Here is a 14,969-nt window from a genome sequence, read left to right as displayed (position 1 = left end):
CAGCTACACACCCAAAAATTTTGGAATTAATCTCCATATTTTCGATCTCAATGCTCAAACTTCTCATTATCTCGATAAAACAACTTTTATGAACATCCTCCATCGCTATCAACAACGCTTGGAGCTTTCGCTGGTTTCCAAACAAGATTGTGAAAATTCATGTTTTACATTCCAAACAATTACCATTGCTTTCATGTTGAAAATTCATGAAGATGTCATGTGGTTCTTTGACAAGATTGGGTTGACCAATTTTATCTCGCTCGTGTGACATCTATAAAAATCTAACTATTGAATTTCTTGCCACTATAACATTTGAATTTTCAGGAGCATCAAAGATTTATACACAGTGTTTGGATTTGGAGAGCATGGAACATTTGCATTCCCACCACAAAAAAAGTTCTTAGAGACATGGAGGAGAATTTGAAACCCCAGCTATAACTCTAGTCAGGGAAAGATATATTCCACCTTGATTAGACATCTGGCTCTTCGGTATGCACAGAAACTCCTTGCTCACACACTTTTTCATAGGCAAGAAGCCACAAAAATCAATGTTGAGGAATACTTCCTCCTTGTGAAGCCCTTTTGCAGACAATACAATTGATGTCAACATCAGATCAGTACTTGCTTACACGTGAAACAGCGGTATAATTTTTTTGAAAACCACCAGGTGTAATTGTTTTTTTATCAAAAAAAACCAGAATCCATTCTCAAGATTCCTCATAGTAACACATGTCTTCTTCTAAGTGGTTAGGTTTAATTATAAATCAAATCCACAAAAACTTAATATCTTATTTAAATAGTTTATATGTTGTTATTTTTTATTTTCTTATAAATCATGAAATAAAATCAACTATCTAACAAGTTCCATTACACAATATTTTAAATTATATATTAATTTTATTTTAAAATAGTATTAGTTTATTTGATAAAAAGATTAATATTGTGATACTAATTCTGATATTTGAAAAAAATATGAATACTGTGAAACTAATTTTGAGATTTTAAAAAATTTTAAAATATATATTTGATTTTACTACTGATAGTATGATATATGATATAAAATATAACTAATTATTAAAATAAATGTATTTAATAAGTAATTTAACATGTTTGAAATATATTTATAGAAATTTTTATACTAAGATAAAATACAAAAACAAAATAAATATTTAAAAAAAAAATAGATATTTAAATAAGAATATTATATTGATGAGAAAGTTAATGTGTTTATGGACACATAACATTGAGAAGGAGTTCTCAAATTTTTTTACACTAAAAATATTAATAATATATTGATGAGAAACTCACACCAATGCATATGGCCTCACAATTATCTAGAATTTTATACCTGATGTGGAACATTATACATATACTTTTCAAAAAAATCAATTGAGTAATAATACGTTTAGTTAAAAAAATTTAAGTTGCAACATATGCGAAGAAACTTGTATTTTTATTATACATATGTTTTATGTAAAAAAAAATTTTAAAAACAAATAATATCATATAAACTTATAAAGATGAAAGGAAATTGGAAAATAGTAATTGGGATGTATTAGGAAGTGATTTAGGAAATTTAAATATGATAAATCTTAGTTTCTAATTTTTTTAAATAAACAATAAATGTCAATGGCAAACAAATAAAATAAACTTTGAATAAAACGTATGAAGCAACTAGAGTATCATTGATCGACTTTATAGCATGCATACAATGATACAATACTTTTGATTTTTCGTAAATTTCTCTACAACTCAAAGTATATTTTTCCTAGTGCAATCCAACCCAACCCAACCCAAGTATATCCACCACAACACAAGAACATGGAAGATAAAAACAGAAGCTGGTGAAGCAGAAGCTTTAGGCATCATGTTTTCTTTGTAATTTTAGGGGCATCAATTTTTAGTTTTTACGTCTGAATCGTCTTCTACCTCTGGATCTCAATTGTCTTTTTTTTTAGAATCCGCCGAGTTCTTTAAAACAACGTGGGTGTATTGGGCTATTAATATTATCTCTTCCTTTTATTTGTTTTATATTTGGAGTTTAGTTATTTAAGTTAAAAGTGGACATTTTAGCCTAAAAAAAAAAAGAGTTGTTGGATTTTATATCATATTAACGTGTTACTCTTAGCTATTATAAGTTTTTCTTTCTTCTCTTGGTTTCTAAAATTTAAACAAGTACTTTTTAGAATCCATCTTTTGAAGCTTTGAATCCAAAATTTTAACACGTTACTTATAAACACATTTTGACCAAAAAATATATATCAAAAACATTACTATGCCATATTGCCATAGAGGTTTTGGACATTTTTTAGTACTCTTTTTTTTTGTTTCAAACACTTAAAACACTTAAAATTCTTATAATATGTTTAATATATTTCATATTATACTTAGATAATCTTATGTGTAGAAAAAAATTTCAGTGGACAACAATTTTTGTCTATGCTTTAGGCATCATTTACCTACGGACCGGCCCTGGATAAAAAAAGAAGTCCATATGGATTTCGTTGACGACAAATCCACATTGTATTATTTGGATTGGGACATGACCTTTACCTTCTCCTCACGCAACCGGCATTGTTTGAAGTCTCCCACTGTCCCTCTTTGGACCCCACATTTAATTTCCAAAACTAACCCATTGGTATATTCTACAATCTACGTACATACAAAACTTCATATATATTAGTTGTACATGCACTAAAATACTATTCGGTTCAACACTTCAACTACGTTAACCGGAAAAGGGGGTGGAGTCACATGACCCGATGACCCTCCCATAAAATCATATAAGTCCACGGATCGGATTTACATAAATTGTGATGAAAGATAATTTAGATTCAATTGTCTTGTACGTAAATTAACACTTAATTAACTGCTCCAATTAACCCGAGTTCAAAACTCTCTATTGACCTTATCTATGTTAATTATAATTCCAAAATATTCATGATCCCTTACTGTTTACATCCCTTTTCTTAAGCCTATGATATTTAAATAGTTGATCAATTTTATGTTGAACACATCAAATATAGTTTCTTCTACATTCGCCACTATTTGTTATAGTCGTGGTTTCGTACACTTTTATTTTGTATGTTCCCCGCTAATCACGCTTTCTTACGTACCACTTGCTCCAGATTTCTCATTGGAAGCCATTGAATTTTAATTAGAGGCAATTTAGTAATTTGTGAATGTGAGATTAGGAGGGTGTGTACGGACTGTGTGAGACAAAAGAAAGTTAATGTGGAGGTCCTGGAGGAGAGATCTCCGGTGGGACAACGCAATCGAACGTCGTTTTAGAAGCAACTAAATGCCTTCTTGACTTCTCCATTCTCCGTGCGATCACGCATTTACCTAATTCCATCTTTTACTTGTTTAGATTGTTAAGTTCTTTCTACAACATTATTACCACTTTTTGTTATTTTAATTTATGGCAACTTGGCAACTTGCTTGAGCTCCTGAAATTAATTATATCCCTTAAAAAGGTTATGCGAGTACATGAGCACTTTTCTGGTTTCATTTTTTCTTTCTTTCAGATCAATTCACCAATCAAACAATTACAAATAATGAATAGTACTGGCCTTGTTGTGTTCACTTGTTCGCTTCAAACTCAGCAAACAGTCATCATGCATATTCTAAATCATATAAAACTATTCAATATCAAAATATATGATATATTAAAATGGAAATACTTAGTGAAAACACGTTAATTCCTATAAGTTTATCAATTGTTATACAAAGCCGACCGTTTTGGAATTTCATTTCTTTCGTTATACGTAAGACTAGAGATTCAATAACGTGTTGGTTTAGGAACCCTTACGAATGGTTGACAAAAAAGAAGAAAGAAAAGCTCATGTCTATTTTTTTAATGGAATACATATATACGCTAAAGTGTTTATAAAAGAAAGATGGTTATGCAATTTATTATCTGGATTGGGAAAAGATGATTGGACCATCCGGGTAGAGGAATCTTCAGGGCATTTGTCACTTTCAAAGACCCCATGAAATCCACATCTCCTTAAATTGAATAATCGAAATTTAGTTGCATACGCAACTTTCTTTACCTACGATTTGCTCGTAGCACATCGTTTACGAAATATGCCATAACTATTATAAACTGACATCATTTCCCAATAACATTTATGTTAATTAATGATCGTTAAAACTAAATTACTAATGTATTCGTTCGTATATACATTTTTAAAAATTGTATTCTTAATTACGTGATATTTGATGAGTAAATAAACTTGCAAAATATGACAATTGGTCAAGAAGAATATAGTTATTTTTACAGTTAATTAAAATCAGATACACAAAATATAAGCAATGAGGAAATAAAAACAAACGAAGTTGTCAAAACAAATGGTCAAGAATAATTCTGTGATTTCATTTAACACTCCCAAACGATAGCCCTTAATTTTCTGCAAACAAGCGAGAGGGGGCGTCTTGTGATGGTTCTGTGTCGACGTGGGAGGATGATCCTTAGCAGAAGACTCATTATTAATTTAGAGTCATGAGATGAAATGTTTATACATAACGTACGAATGAAAATTATCTCCAACTCTTAGACTCCCACTATGTGATTTCACGTGTTCGGATCAAAGCGTAGAAGTCGCTGGTTCACAATTCACAAACATTGATGTCTCACGACAAGATTAGTGAGGTTTTCTTTTTGGTTTTTCTTCTTTTTTTTTGGGTGTGGGCCTTTTAAGTTTAAATTAACCTCATTCAGAGCACGGTAACACTATTATATTTTAGTGAAAAAAAAAAGTGGTTGAAATATTTTAGTCAAATTTAAACTAAAGTATTCTTTTCATTATTTAATTTTTGGTCTCCTGGTACATTTTTCATTAAGTTTAAAAGACCAAAACTCTAAAATAGTAATGGTTACCAAATTCAATTCCTTACGACATGGCTCAAAATGTACTTAATTACAAAAATACGATATGAACCCCCTCTCCATTGCTATAAAACAAACGCAACTTTCCCTCTCCATTTTCAATAATCTCTCATCTTCTTTTGTCTCTGTTTCTACGGTTCAAAAACCTCAAACCTTTTAAAAACAAAAAACACGATGGAGAAGCGTAGCACCACTATTAAGAACAGAGGAGTACTTAGATTACCACCTGGCTTCCGATTTCACCCGACCGATGAAGAGTTAGTTGTTCAATATTTGCGTAGGAAAGTAACCGGTTTACCCTTACCAGCTTCTGTAATACCGGAAACCGATGTTTGTAAATCCGATCCATGGGATTTACCAGGTAAAACCTATACAAAATAAACCATATTTGGTTTCATTCAGTTCAATTCGGGTTTTTGATGGTTTAGTGTGTATGTTATGCATGATGATGATCACAGGTGATTGTGATTCAGAGAGGTATTTTTTTAGCACCAAGGAAGCTAAATACCCGAACGGAAACCGGTCAAACCGATCAACCGGTTCGGGTTATTGGAAAGCGACCGGTATCGATAAGCAAATCGGGAAGAAGACGCTTGCCGTGGGGATGAAGAAAACTCTGGTTTTCTACAAAGGTAAACCACCAAACGGGACAAGAACCAATTGGGTTCTTCATGAGTACCGTCTTGTTGATTCGCAACAAGAATCATCACATGTAAGATATTCACAAATACTCGAATCTGTTATATACTATTAACAAGAAGCTAGCTAGGATTCTAAAAGTGTCTTTTTTTTCTTTTCTTTTTTTCTTTGTTTTAAAAAAAAGGGACAGAACATGAATTGGGTTCTGTGCAGAGTGTTCTTAAAGAAGAGAAGCAATAGTAATAAAAGGAAAGAAGAGGAACGAGACGAGTTGGAGAATGAGAAAGAGACAGAGAAAGAAAGTGAGGAGGAGAAGAAGAGTAGTACTTGTCCCATTTTTTATGACTTTATGAGAAAAGATAAGAAGAATAAAATAAGAAGAAGAAGATGCTGTGATCTGAATTTGACTCCTGCTACGTCGTGTTGTTGTTGTTGTTTTTGTTCGTCTTCTTCAGGGTCCTCGCCGTCTGTTTGCTCGAGTGCGTTAACTCAGACATCTTCTAATGATAGTTATCATGAAGAGATCAGTTGTCAGGAAAATAAGTTTTGTTTGTTTCTTTAGACCTAAAAGACTTTGGAGTACAAGTTCTTTTTATTTAACTTTAATAAATTTGTTCATGATTACCAAATGATTTACGTGATCTAGACCATTCAAGGTGATTTCTCATGGTAGCTACCCTTTATTGTAGGTCAGGCACAACAATTTGTATTATTTTTATAAAACTTTTCACATATAATCTCATATATATGTTTGTCCATGACAAGGACCAACCATCTAGCGCCTGAACACGCATAGACGGAAAAAGTTGAGTTCAAGCAATCAATAGAGTTAAACATTTACACTAGAGAGACTAGGGAAAGATATGGTAAACCGTTTTTTTAGGATGCTTGTTGGTTAACCCAGTAACCAAAAAGAGATAAGTATTCTCTCAATACCCTAATCTCTTTACCTAATCACTTAAGTTTACAAAACTTAATTTGTAATCTAAATGACAAAGTAAACCATGAAATTCAGGTTCATTTTAAACTCATAACCTTTTTTGTAACGTTACCTTTCGTTGACTAGACTAAGATTACGTACCAATCTAATTTTGATAGAAATTAAGTCGTTTTATATTCAGTTACGTCCTTAAAAGCTCGACATAGATGATCAAACTATATTAAACATTGGTAATAGTCTAGGCAGAGGATCTAATAATCATATAACATATAGAAACAAATTGAAAATTGATATATCTGAAATACTCATATGTTGAAACTGATAAAATGATATTTTTTTCGGGGGTGTTTTACTACTAACACATACACAGCAGTCGATTATAATAATTTTATGCATATAATATAGTAGATTTTTGTCCCATGCCATACACGAGATTAAATATGATTCAACTTTAAAGTATTGAATTAATTAAGAAATTACTATTTCAAGGTTGAACATTGCTGATGGTGTTCAAATCTAAAAAGCCTATAGTTCGGACGGAGGAGTTCATGAATGGCTTAAGTGAAGTTGCCCATGCTTTAAACTTTTATTATAAAACACAATTTAGCAATTGTTTTGGTTCAATTCTTTCTTATTCGAGTTTTAATCATAGACATAGAACATAGAAGTATTTAACTATATATAGTTTTAGGGTTATGGTTAATTTTGAGTTAAATTACTTGTGCAGATGGGATCTATATTTTGAAAATATTGTTCGACCCCAAAAATTCAAAAGCATAAAGCATGTGCTGGCATCATTTATAACACTTGCTGACGTAATTTTAAGCGAGAATTATTAAAAAAAAAATCAAAATAAATTGATTAAAAAAAAAAAAAAAAAAAAAAAAAAAAAAAAAAGGACGAAAGAGAATCAAAGAGACGACGAAGTCAAGGATCAAAGGTTATAACTTTTCCTCTAAACAAACGCTTTTAATTAAAAAATTAATTAATTTTTATTTTTTTTGGCTTGGCTCTGGTTTTGATTTTTTCCTTTGGCTCTTTTACGTTCTTGAATTGAAATGGCGTAGTTGGAGAAGACGACGAAGCCTTCATCTCTACCTTACTTGGTCGTCGTTTTTTCGATTTTCCTTGATTCGCCGGAGAAAGTGTAGCGTTTTTGCCGACCATGAAAACCTCTCTCCGACGATTACGAGGTGTGCTTCACAAGCATGAATCTAAGGACCGGAGAGATCTTCGACCTCCTGTTCTCAAAGACGAGCTAGCCCAAGCTTCCCAGGTTTCTCTCTTTCTCCAATTCGAAATTTGGAACTGTCTTCATTTGATTTGTCTCTCTCGTTGTTTCCTGTTGATGATGACGCGATTTCTTTAATCGTATTTTCGCTTTTTCTTCGTCGGATCGTCGTCGCTCTATGTGAATTAGTTACCAGTTTAAGCTTAGATGCAACGATTTCGGAAACGTTCAGATTTCGGATTCATGAAATTGATTTTGTGAGAATAGTTGGTGGTGGATCTGGAGTTGCTCTTTAGCTTTTCGTTCTCTTAATTGGTTAAATTAGATCTCTTCTCTTTCACTAGAAACAACCAAATGATTGGGTTACATTTGTGGAGGAAGCTTAGTTTTTCAATTTGGTGCTCTCTCTCTCTGTTTTACGAGTGAGGTTTATTGACATGTTGATGTAACTGGTCTCACAATGCTTAGTTTGTTTGTGATTTTCACAGGACGTGAAAGACATGAGAGATTGCTATGATAGCTTGCTCAATGCCGCCGCTGCTACTGCAAATAGTGCATATGGTAATCTATTGTCATCTTTTTACTTTGGTTTGGTAAAATGTTACCAGAAACTTCATACCTTTGTTATGCTGAATGGATCATGCTGGCGGATAATGGTGTTTGTTGTTAGTTTGGTTGATTATTAAATTTAGCTCTGATTCTTGCCCTGTTGCATTATCATTTTGCTGGCTCTGATTTTAAATGTGTTGTGACCTTAATTTTATTTGTAACTCTCAAGTGAGCTTTTTGCATTCCAATTTATAGAGATAAACATCTTCTTGTTAATAAATATATATCCTTATCATTTGCAGATTTCATTTGCTTGCAGAATTTTCTGAATCTTTGCGAGAACTAGGAGCTTGTCTTCTTGAGAAAACTGCTCTAAACGATGATGAAGAAAGTGGTAAGTTTGTAATACAGATTCCTTAAATGCATCATATTATCTAATTTTTAAACATTTGAAACCGACAGTCTGTGCATTTATCTTTTTTCCAAGTTTTCTTCACATTACATATTTTCTGTTGCTTTGACCTATATAATGTGCATCTGAAATAGAAACATTCTGCTTCTCTGATTCTTATGCAGGTAGAGTGTTAATTATGCTGGGAAAATTGCAGTTTGAGTTGCAAAAACTTGTTGACAAATATGTGAGTTTTTGAAATCTGTTACGAACTGGTTCAAAATTTTCCTACTGAGTTTTCCTTTGTCTTGCCATAAAAAATCAATTAACTATCAATATTGTTGATTCAGCGGTCTCATATATTCAAAACAATCACAATCCCCTCAGAGTCACTTCTTAATGAACTCCGCATAGTTGAGGTTTGTTTATTCATCTAGAATCTATTATATCTATTTACTTTTTTGTCAATGAAAGGCCCATCCTTGCTACATGTTTATGAGCGTCCGTGTTGACAGAATGAGATATTAGGCGTTGTTTGATATGCTTGCTGATTTCAGCCCTTTCAAGTGACAATAGTAATGTATTTAAATGGTTATGCAGGAGATGCAGCGGCTTTGTGATGAGAAAAGGTTGTTCTTGCCTGCCTTCGTATTCACTTCGAAATACCTATTAGTGAGACAGGAAATAATATCTGAAATTCATTACCTTAATATAATTGAAAAAAAGAAGTTAATGTTGAAGGAAACCGCCTATATTTTGTTCAGGTTTTAGAGATACATGACTTTTGTGGGTGATTGAGATTGGTTCAGATATTTATTATCCTCATGATGGGAATACCAATTATAGTGTTATTAAATATCTTCTCCTATCAAAACTTTCTTACATGTTAGTGGGAAAAAGGTATTCTATTCATGGAACTTTTTACCTTTCAGGAATGTTTATGAAGGCATGCTTACAAGACAAAGAGAGAGAGGGAGGTCAAAGGGTGGGAAAGGAGAAACTTTTTCGACACAGCAAGTACAAGAAGCTCATGATGAATATGAAAACGAGACGACTTTATTTGTTTTCCGTTTAAAATCCCTGAAGCAAGGGCAAACCCGTAGTCTTTTGACTCAGGCAGCACGGCACCATGCAGCACAGGTTTCATCTTGGGCGGTTTTTCGTCTTTCTATTTTGATCACCAGAGCACTGTGTTGATGTCACTTTTTTTTTTTTGTGTGGTTTTGCAGTTAAGCTTCTTCAAGAAGGCTCTTACTTCGCTTGAAGAAGTAGAGCCGCATGTACAGATGGTAACCGAGTCGCAGCATATTGATTACCATTTCAGCGGATTAGATGATGATGATGGGGATGATGAAATAGAAAACAATGAGACCGATGGTTCTGAGATGCATGATGATGGAGAGTTGAGTTTTGAAAGAGTTAATGACAAGGACCAAGATGCAGATTCTTCAGTCAGTGGCTCCTCAGAGGTGAATGTTTCATATGAATACGGTTCTGATGATATTTCCTGTTTATCCTTATTAGTGCTTTTGATGATTGCTAATAGAAATAGAATAGTGATACTCCATGTGCCAATGTTTCTCTTAAAGATGACCACTATAACAAAGAAACTATAAATGAGGTTTATAAACTGGAAATGCTTGTTACGGGAAGCATTTTGAAATCTTTAACCAACAAAAAGGTCATGTAGAGCCTTTATTTGTATGGAACACTTCCTGGTAGGGATGACGAATGCCTTTTTAGAATCGAATCTGCTGAAATTGCTTAGATTATGAGTCTTGAGTTATTTAAATCTGGTGTTATTTTATTTTTAAACCTGTTTCCTTAATAGATGTTCGCCTAATGCATGCAGTTGGGTCACTCAGACATCACATTTCCACAAGTTGCAGTACCAGATATTGCACAGGTAACACAGCTGTGTCTTATGGTCCCATCTTCTCTGCTTTTCCGTTCAGATAACTCAGAAAAATTCTCAGGGTGCTTAGAGTTCATGGAATTTAATTTTGTTTGTCAATACCTGGAACTGGAAAACCACCCAAATTATTCAATTTGCACAACTCTCTTACCAGTCTTGTCTATTTGTTTTTTAAGCAGGAAAATGAGGAAAGAAACTACAGGAAATCTCATTCGCTTAGGAGAGATGTTAGGGCAGTGAGCCAGTCAGCACCGCTTTTTCCCGAGAACCGCACAACTCCTCCTTCAGAGAAACTGTTACGGATGCGATCAACTATGACACGGAAATTTAACACTTACGCACTGCCAACACCTATGGAAACAACAAGAAGTCCCTCATCTACTACAAGTCCAGCTAACAAAAACGTGGGGTCATCTAATCCTGCAAAGGCAATTGCAAAACAGATTTGGTTTTCATCCCCACTGGAAACTCGTGGACTTGCAAAGGTTTCCTCAAGATCAATGGTAGCCTTGAAAGAACAAGTCCTGAGAGAGAGTAACAAGAACACGTCTTCTCGGTTGCCTCCGCCTTTAGCTGATGGACTCCTGTTCTCTCGTCTTGGGACACTCAAGAGACGATCCTTCTCTGGCCCACTGACTAGTAAACCATTACCTAATAAGCCTCTCTCGACAACACCTCACTTATACTCGGGTCCAATCCCAAGGAATCCAGTTTCTAAGTTACCAAAAGTGTCATCATCTCCAACCGCTTCCCCTACTTTTGTCTCAACCCCGAAAATAAGTGAGCTCCATGAGCTTCCTAGACCACCACCAAGAAGCTATACTAAGTCCTCTAGGGAATTAGGATATTCAGCTCCCTTGGTTTCGAAGAGTCAATTGCTTAGTAAACCTCTTATTACAAATTCAGCTTCTCCTCTCCCAATACCACCTCCAATTACTCGTAGCTTCTCTATACCTACTAGCAACCTTAGAGCATCAGATTTAGATATGTCTAAGACAAGTCTGGGCACTAAAAATTTAGGCACTGCCTCACCTCCTTTAACCCCAATATCATTGATCCATCCACCGCCACAGGGTCTTCCCGAGCGTGCAGACCACCTAACGATGTCCAAACAAGAGGTGAACCATTAATTCTGATACTTCTTCTCCCTACCGATTAGTTTTTAAGTGATCATTGTGTGTCGTTTAAGTAGATTTTTAGTTCCCCTCCTGTTTCCGCGAAGTTATGTTTGCTAAATGTAAAATACAAGATTGTGCTGATATTTGTTTTGATTGGTGAATTTTGCAGAGGAGGAATTAAGGTGTAAGATGTTTGGTAGCTGCCTAAAAACTTACGGAGGAGGAAGGAAGGCCATTACCTGTAGTTGCAGATATATGTAAATATCCGCCCATTTTAGTTTCACCGGTGATCTTAGTTTCCTATCACATATGGTAGCAAATCCCTGTTTTGAGAATGATGACAAAAGAAAAAAATAGAGGAACAGGTTTATAAATAATTGCCGAGGAATTTTTGTTTTTCTTCTATCATATAGTAATTGTCAAAATTTATGTACTCTCCGGATCTTCCTTCATTTATAAAATCATCGAAGCTTTTTGGTTTTGTTCAGTGATGTGATATGTTTTACGTCCGAGATTTACGGGTTAAAACTTCTGTGGGGGTCTGGTTTCTTTTGATTGCGTTAAGAAACATGGCTTCTATAAAAGGTTAATAAAACACTTTCAATGATACTAAAAGTTAAGAAACAACATCGCTTCTAGAAGCTTAACAGAAGCTGGCTTATATTATACAGCTTGGCTATATTATACAGCTCGAGGTGGATCATTCATTCATTTGCATTTACAAGGGGTAGGTGAAAGTAGAAAAAAAAAACAAAAGTTCTTAACTCATGGTTTCACATGTAAAAACCTAACGAGGAGACCCACACACTTAAGGATCTGTAGCTTTCACAAATCTTCCCCTAACACGCAACCTGGTCTCAGCTCTTGCTTTCCTTGTTTCATATCTTATGGTCTTATCGTATCTGATCCAGCAATTAAGAATTAAGGTTTAGGTAAGACATTCATTTTACAGAAACGGAAATTAAAAAAAGTATATATATATATATATACTGAGAACATCATTACCTCCGCGTTTTCTTCTTTTCTTTGTACCGCTGCATAGCATTATCTCTGTTCTGTGCCATACGCTCTAGATCAGCATTTGTTGCCACCACCAATCTTGTGGTATTAGTACTAGGTATAACAAGATGTTCCGTGAAATGCAAGTCACTGGAGTCGTTAGAACTTTTATGTGAGTGAATGGCAGCGGGGACATTGTTGCTCTTTGATGTTTCCTGTCCCTTAATGGAATTTGTGCGGATAGATTCATCCTGCTGTATCTTACCAGTAAGTATCATAAACTCACAATTCACCGACAAAGATATAAATACATCTGGTTTTCATTCAATCCAAGACAGTATAGTAAATTGGTATATAGTTGGCAGAGCAACATAAATGAAGAAGCAAGATTAGGGTATATGGTATTAGGGACTTTTGAGGCTTTGGAAGAAAGAACCCTACTTATGTTCTGTTAAATAAAGCGGGTATGTTTCCAAACCTAAACACAATCAGTTTGCTACGACGTACCTGGTAACTATCTCTTAAAGCTTTGAGATTGGTGGGATGGGGATCGTTTTTGATATGAGTGACGTTATTGAAAGTGAAAGTAGAGTCTTTTGGTTCGAACTGACTAGGTTCCTCAGGGTTCCTGGACTTGCCCAAGTTAAAATCCCATATCTGCATTAACCCAAGACATTATAACACAAGTGTATCTCTAACTAGAACACGGACAGCCAAAAGTTTCATGGAAAGAAATGTGGATAATGCCTATTGATAGAATTATAAATGTTCCATACAGGTAAGGGTAACTTGACAGAATCAAGAACGTGACCTGAGTGTTGTTGTGGCCAGTGGTATGATTAGCAGCATACAATTGCGTAGCAGCATTACCACAAGAACTTTGGTACTCTGCTGAGAGAAGCAAAGAAGTAAACGACGTCGTTGGAGACAGCTGAGTAATGCTTCCTCCGCCATTGTTTCCCTCCCGAACCATAATCTCTCCTCCGCCGTCTCCGTCTCCTTCTCCATCTCCGCTGACAAAACCTCTCTTGAGCAACTCCTCAAGCTGTCTGTACACAACTTGCTTAGACCTCCCAAAGCTAAAGCTTTGCTTTTTCATAGACATATCGTAGGGAACGATCAGATCTTGAACAATGTTGTTAGATCCAGAAACCCACGAATCCAAAGCCATCCCAAAATTATCAGTCAATCGTTCTTCTCCTTCTCCATCTTCATCATCTTTCTTCTTCCCTTCTAAATCAATCCCCCACACAGCAGCGAGCTCCGAAACGGAAGGACAACCCGAAAACCCCTCGACGGCGGAGCGTTCGTGAGCCGAGGCGGAGGAGCAGCTCCCGTGAACATCCCAGTCACACTCCTGACACAAAACGAGGTTATCGGTGAAACACCGTACGGAGACCGGCTCTTTGCTGCAGTTATCACAGATCTGAGAACGCACGTGCTTTTTAGACAAGAGGTTAGCGGAGTGAACGTGCTGATCACAAGGCAAACACAGCTTCGCCGAATCGGCTCTGCAGAACAGAACCGCCGTCCGCTCGCCGCAAAAATCGCACGCCACCGCCGTTGAACTACCCATTTTGGTTGGTTTGACAGTATAAAACCCTTCCAGAATCCCTAAATTAAAAAAAAAAAAAAAAATCCAAACTTTTTTCTCAATCCGAAATGATACAGTCGAGAACGAAATCGATGGATGAAGATGACAGAGACAACAAAGCTTTCGGTTTTACAGTAACTCTCTCATTTTGGATATTTTGTTTTGTTTGATCAAATTTATTACTCATTCCGAATCAAAATATAAGATGTTCCCTCTTTTCAAAATATAAAATGTTCTAGAGAAGTTTTTTGTTTCAACTAATTAGTTATTTACTACTTTAGTTTTTTTGTTTTGGTGAGTTAGCAAATTCACCATTCGCGTATCTACTAAAAAAATGATATAATAGACCAAATTTTGTCGTAACATTTAGAAATGGAAGGTTTGATTGAGTAAAGCGTATCTTTAACTTTTAAAAATGCTTAATCCCTTTCCTAACATAGTAATGACCTTTTAGGTCGTTTTCTTCTTTAGCTTATATATATATATATATATATATATATATATAGTTTGTGTGTGATGCAGATGAGCTCTACTGTGGTTCACTTCCAACAAATCCAAACTGCGAAATTTCTACTCGTAAATAGTGAAATTTGCTGTCAAATCGTAAATTTAATAGTAGTTTTATAGATATAAATCTATATTAACATTTTTAAAGTATATTTTCTGTTATAGCCTTTTAGTTTTACTTATTTAAATTTTTAT

General features: G+C 34.7%; 3 protein-coding genes across 7 annotated transcripts; 2 read left to right on the top strand and 1 right to left on the bottom strand.

The window, feature by feature from the left end:
* Positions 1-4,843: 4,843 nt before the first annotated feature.
* On the top strand, positions 4,844-6,288 carry LOC104700096 (NAC domain-containing protein 41). 3 transcript variants are annotated; one of them, XM_087458163.1, is made up of 3 exons: positions 4,844-5,252; positions 5,350-5,603; positions 5,744-6,288. In XM_087458163.1, the coding sequence occupies exons 1-3, from the start codon at positions 5,066-5,068 to the stop codon at positions 5,768-5,770; spliced, it is 468 nt and encodes a 155-aa protein (XP_087314289.1). In that variant the 5' UTR covers positions 4,844-5,065; the 3' UTR covers positions 5,771-6,288. The 3 variants fall into 3 exon arrangements, with proteins under 3 accessions (XP_087314289.1, XP_010413857.1, XP_010413856.1); XM_010415555.3 differs by having other exon boundaries at positions 4,877-5,252; positions 5,721-6,288; XM_010415554.3 differs by having other exon boundaries at positions 4,877-5,252; positions 5,715-6,288.
* Positions 6,289-7,399: 1,111 nt separating this feature from the next.
* LOC104700095 (uncharacterized protein At2g33490) lies at positions 7,400-12,161 on the top strand. Of its 2 annotated transcripts, none has more exons than XM_010415551.2 (11): positions 7,400-7,746; positions 8,190-8,262; positions 8,570-8,644; positions 8,827-8,888; positions 8,992-9,060; positions 9,242-9,270; positions 9,574-9,781; positions 9,871-10,110; positions 10,494-10,547; positions 10,736-11,674; positions 11,844-12,161. In XM_010415551.2, exons 1-11 carry the CDS (start codon positions 7,636-7,638, stop codon positions 11,853-11,855), a joined length of 1,872 nt encoding a protein of 623 aa, XP_010413853.2. In that variant the 5' UTR covers positions 7,400-7,635; the 3' UTR covers positions 11,856-12,161. The 2 variants fall into 2 exon arrangements, with proteins under 2 accessions (XP_010413853.2, XP_010413854.2); XM_010415552.2 differs by having other exon boundaries at positions 7,436-7,746; positions 8,553-8,644.
* A 97-nt stretch (positions 12,162-12,258) lies between these two features.
* On the bottom strand, positions 12,259-14,732 carry LOC104700094 (zinc finger protein CONSTANS-LIKE 14). 2 transcript variants are annotated; one of them, XM_010415550.3, is made up of 4 exons: positions 13,485-14,732; positions 13,181-13,330; positions 12,680-12,924; positions 12,259-12,576 (listed from the first exon to the last, which is right to left on the bottom strand). In XM_010415550.3, exons 1-4 carry the CDS (start codon positions 14,247-14,249, stop codon positions 12,483-12,485), a joined length of 1,254 nt encoding a protein of 417 aa, XP_010413852.1. In that variant the 5' UTR covers positions 14,250-14,732; the 3' UTR covers positions 12,259-12,482. The 2 variants fall into 2 exon arrangements, with proteins under 2 accessions (XP_010413852.1, XP_010413851.1); XM_010415549.3 differs by having other exon boundaries at positions 12,680-12,927; positions 13,485-14,567.
* Between the last annotated feature and the right edge of the window lie 237 nt (positions 14,733-14,969).

Source organism: Camelina sativa, chromosome 7, assembly GCF_030686135.1.
Source record: "Camelina sativa cultivar CO46 ecotype springtype chromosome 7, ASM3068613v1".
Classification (NCBI taxonomy): domain Eukaryota; kingdom Viridiplantae; phylum Streptophyta; class Magnoliopsida; order Brassicales; family Brassicaceae; genus Camelina; species Camelina sativa.
This window is presented reverse-complemented; position numbering and strand designations above follow the sequence as displayed.

Excerpts from the sequence above, each read along its gene's own strand:
- LOC104700096 (XM_010415554.3), top strand. The coding sequence starts at position 5,066 with ATGGAGAAGCGTAGCACCACTATTAAGAACAGAGGAGTACTTAGATTA. Across the intron at positions 5,253-5,349 it reads CGATCCATGGGATTTACCAG|GTGATTGTGATTCAGAGAGG; the intron begins GTAAAACCTATA and ends TGATGATCACAG. Across the intron at positions 5,604-5,714 it reads CGCAACAAGAATCATCACAT|GGACAGAACATGAATTGGGT; the intron begins GTAAGATATTCA and ends TTTAAAAAAAAG.
- LOC104700095 (XM_010415551.2), top strand. The coding sequence starts at position 7,636 with ATGAAAACCTCTCTCCGACGATTACGAGGTGTGCTTCACAAGCATGAA. Across the intron at positions 8,645-8,826 it reads AAACGATGATGAAGAAAGTG|GTAGAGTGTTAATTATGCTG; the intron begins GTAAGTTTGTAA and ends ATTCTTATGCAG. Across the intron at positions 10,111-10,493 it reads CAGTCAGTGGCTCCTCAGAG|TTGGGTCACTCAGACATCAC; the intron begins GTGAATGTTTCA and ends TAATGCATGCAG.
- LOC104700094 (XM_010415549.3), bottom strand. The coding sequence starts at position 14,249 with ATGGGTAGTTCAACGGCGGTGGCGTGCGATTTTTGCGGCGAGCGGACG. Across the intron at positions 13,331-13,484 it reads CTGGCCACAACAACACTCAG|ATATGGGATTTTAACTTGGG; the intron begins GTCACGTTCTTG and ends GGGTTAATGCAG. Across the intron at positions 12,928-13,180 it reads CTTTAAGAGATAGTTACCAG|CAGGATGAATCTATCCGCAC; the intron begins GTACGTCGTAGC and ends GGTAAGATACAG.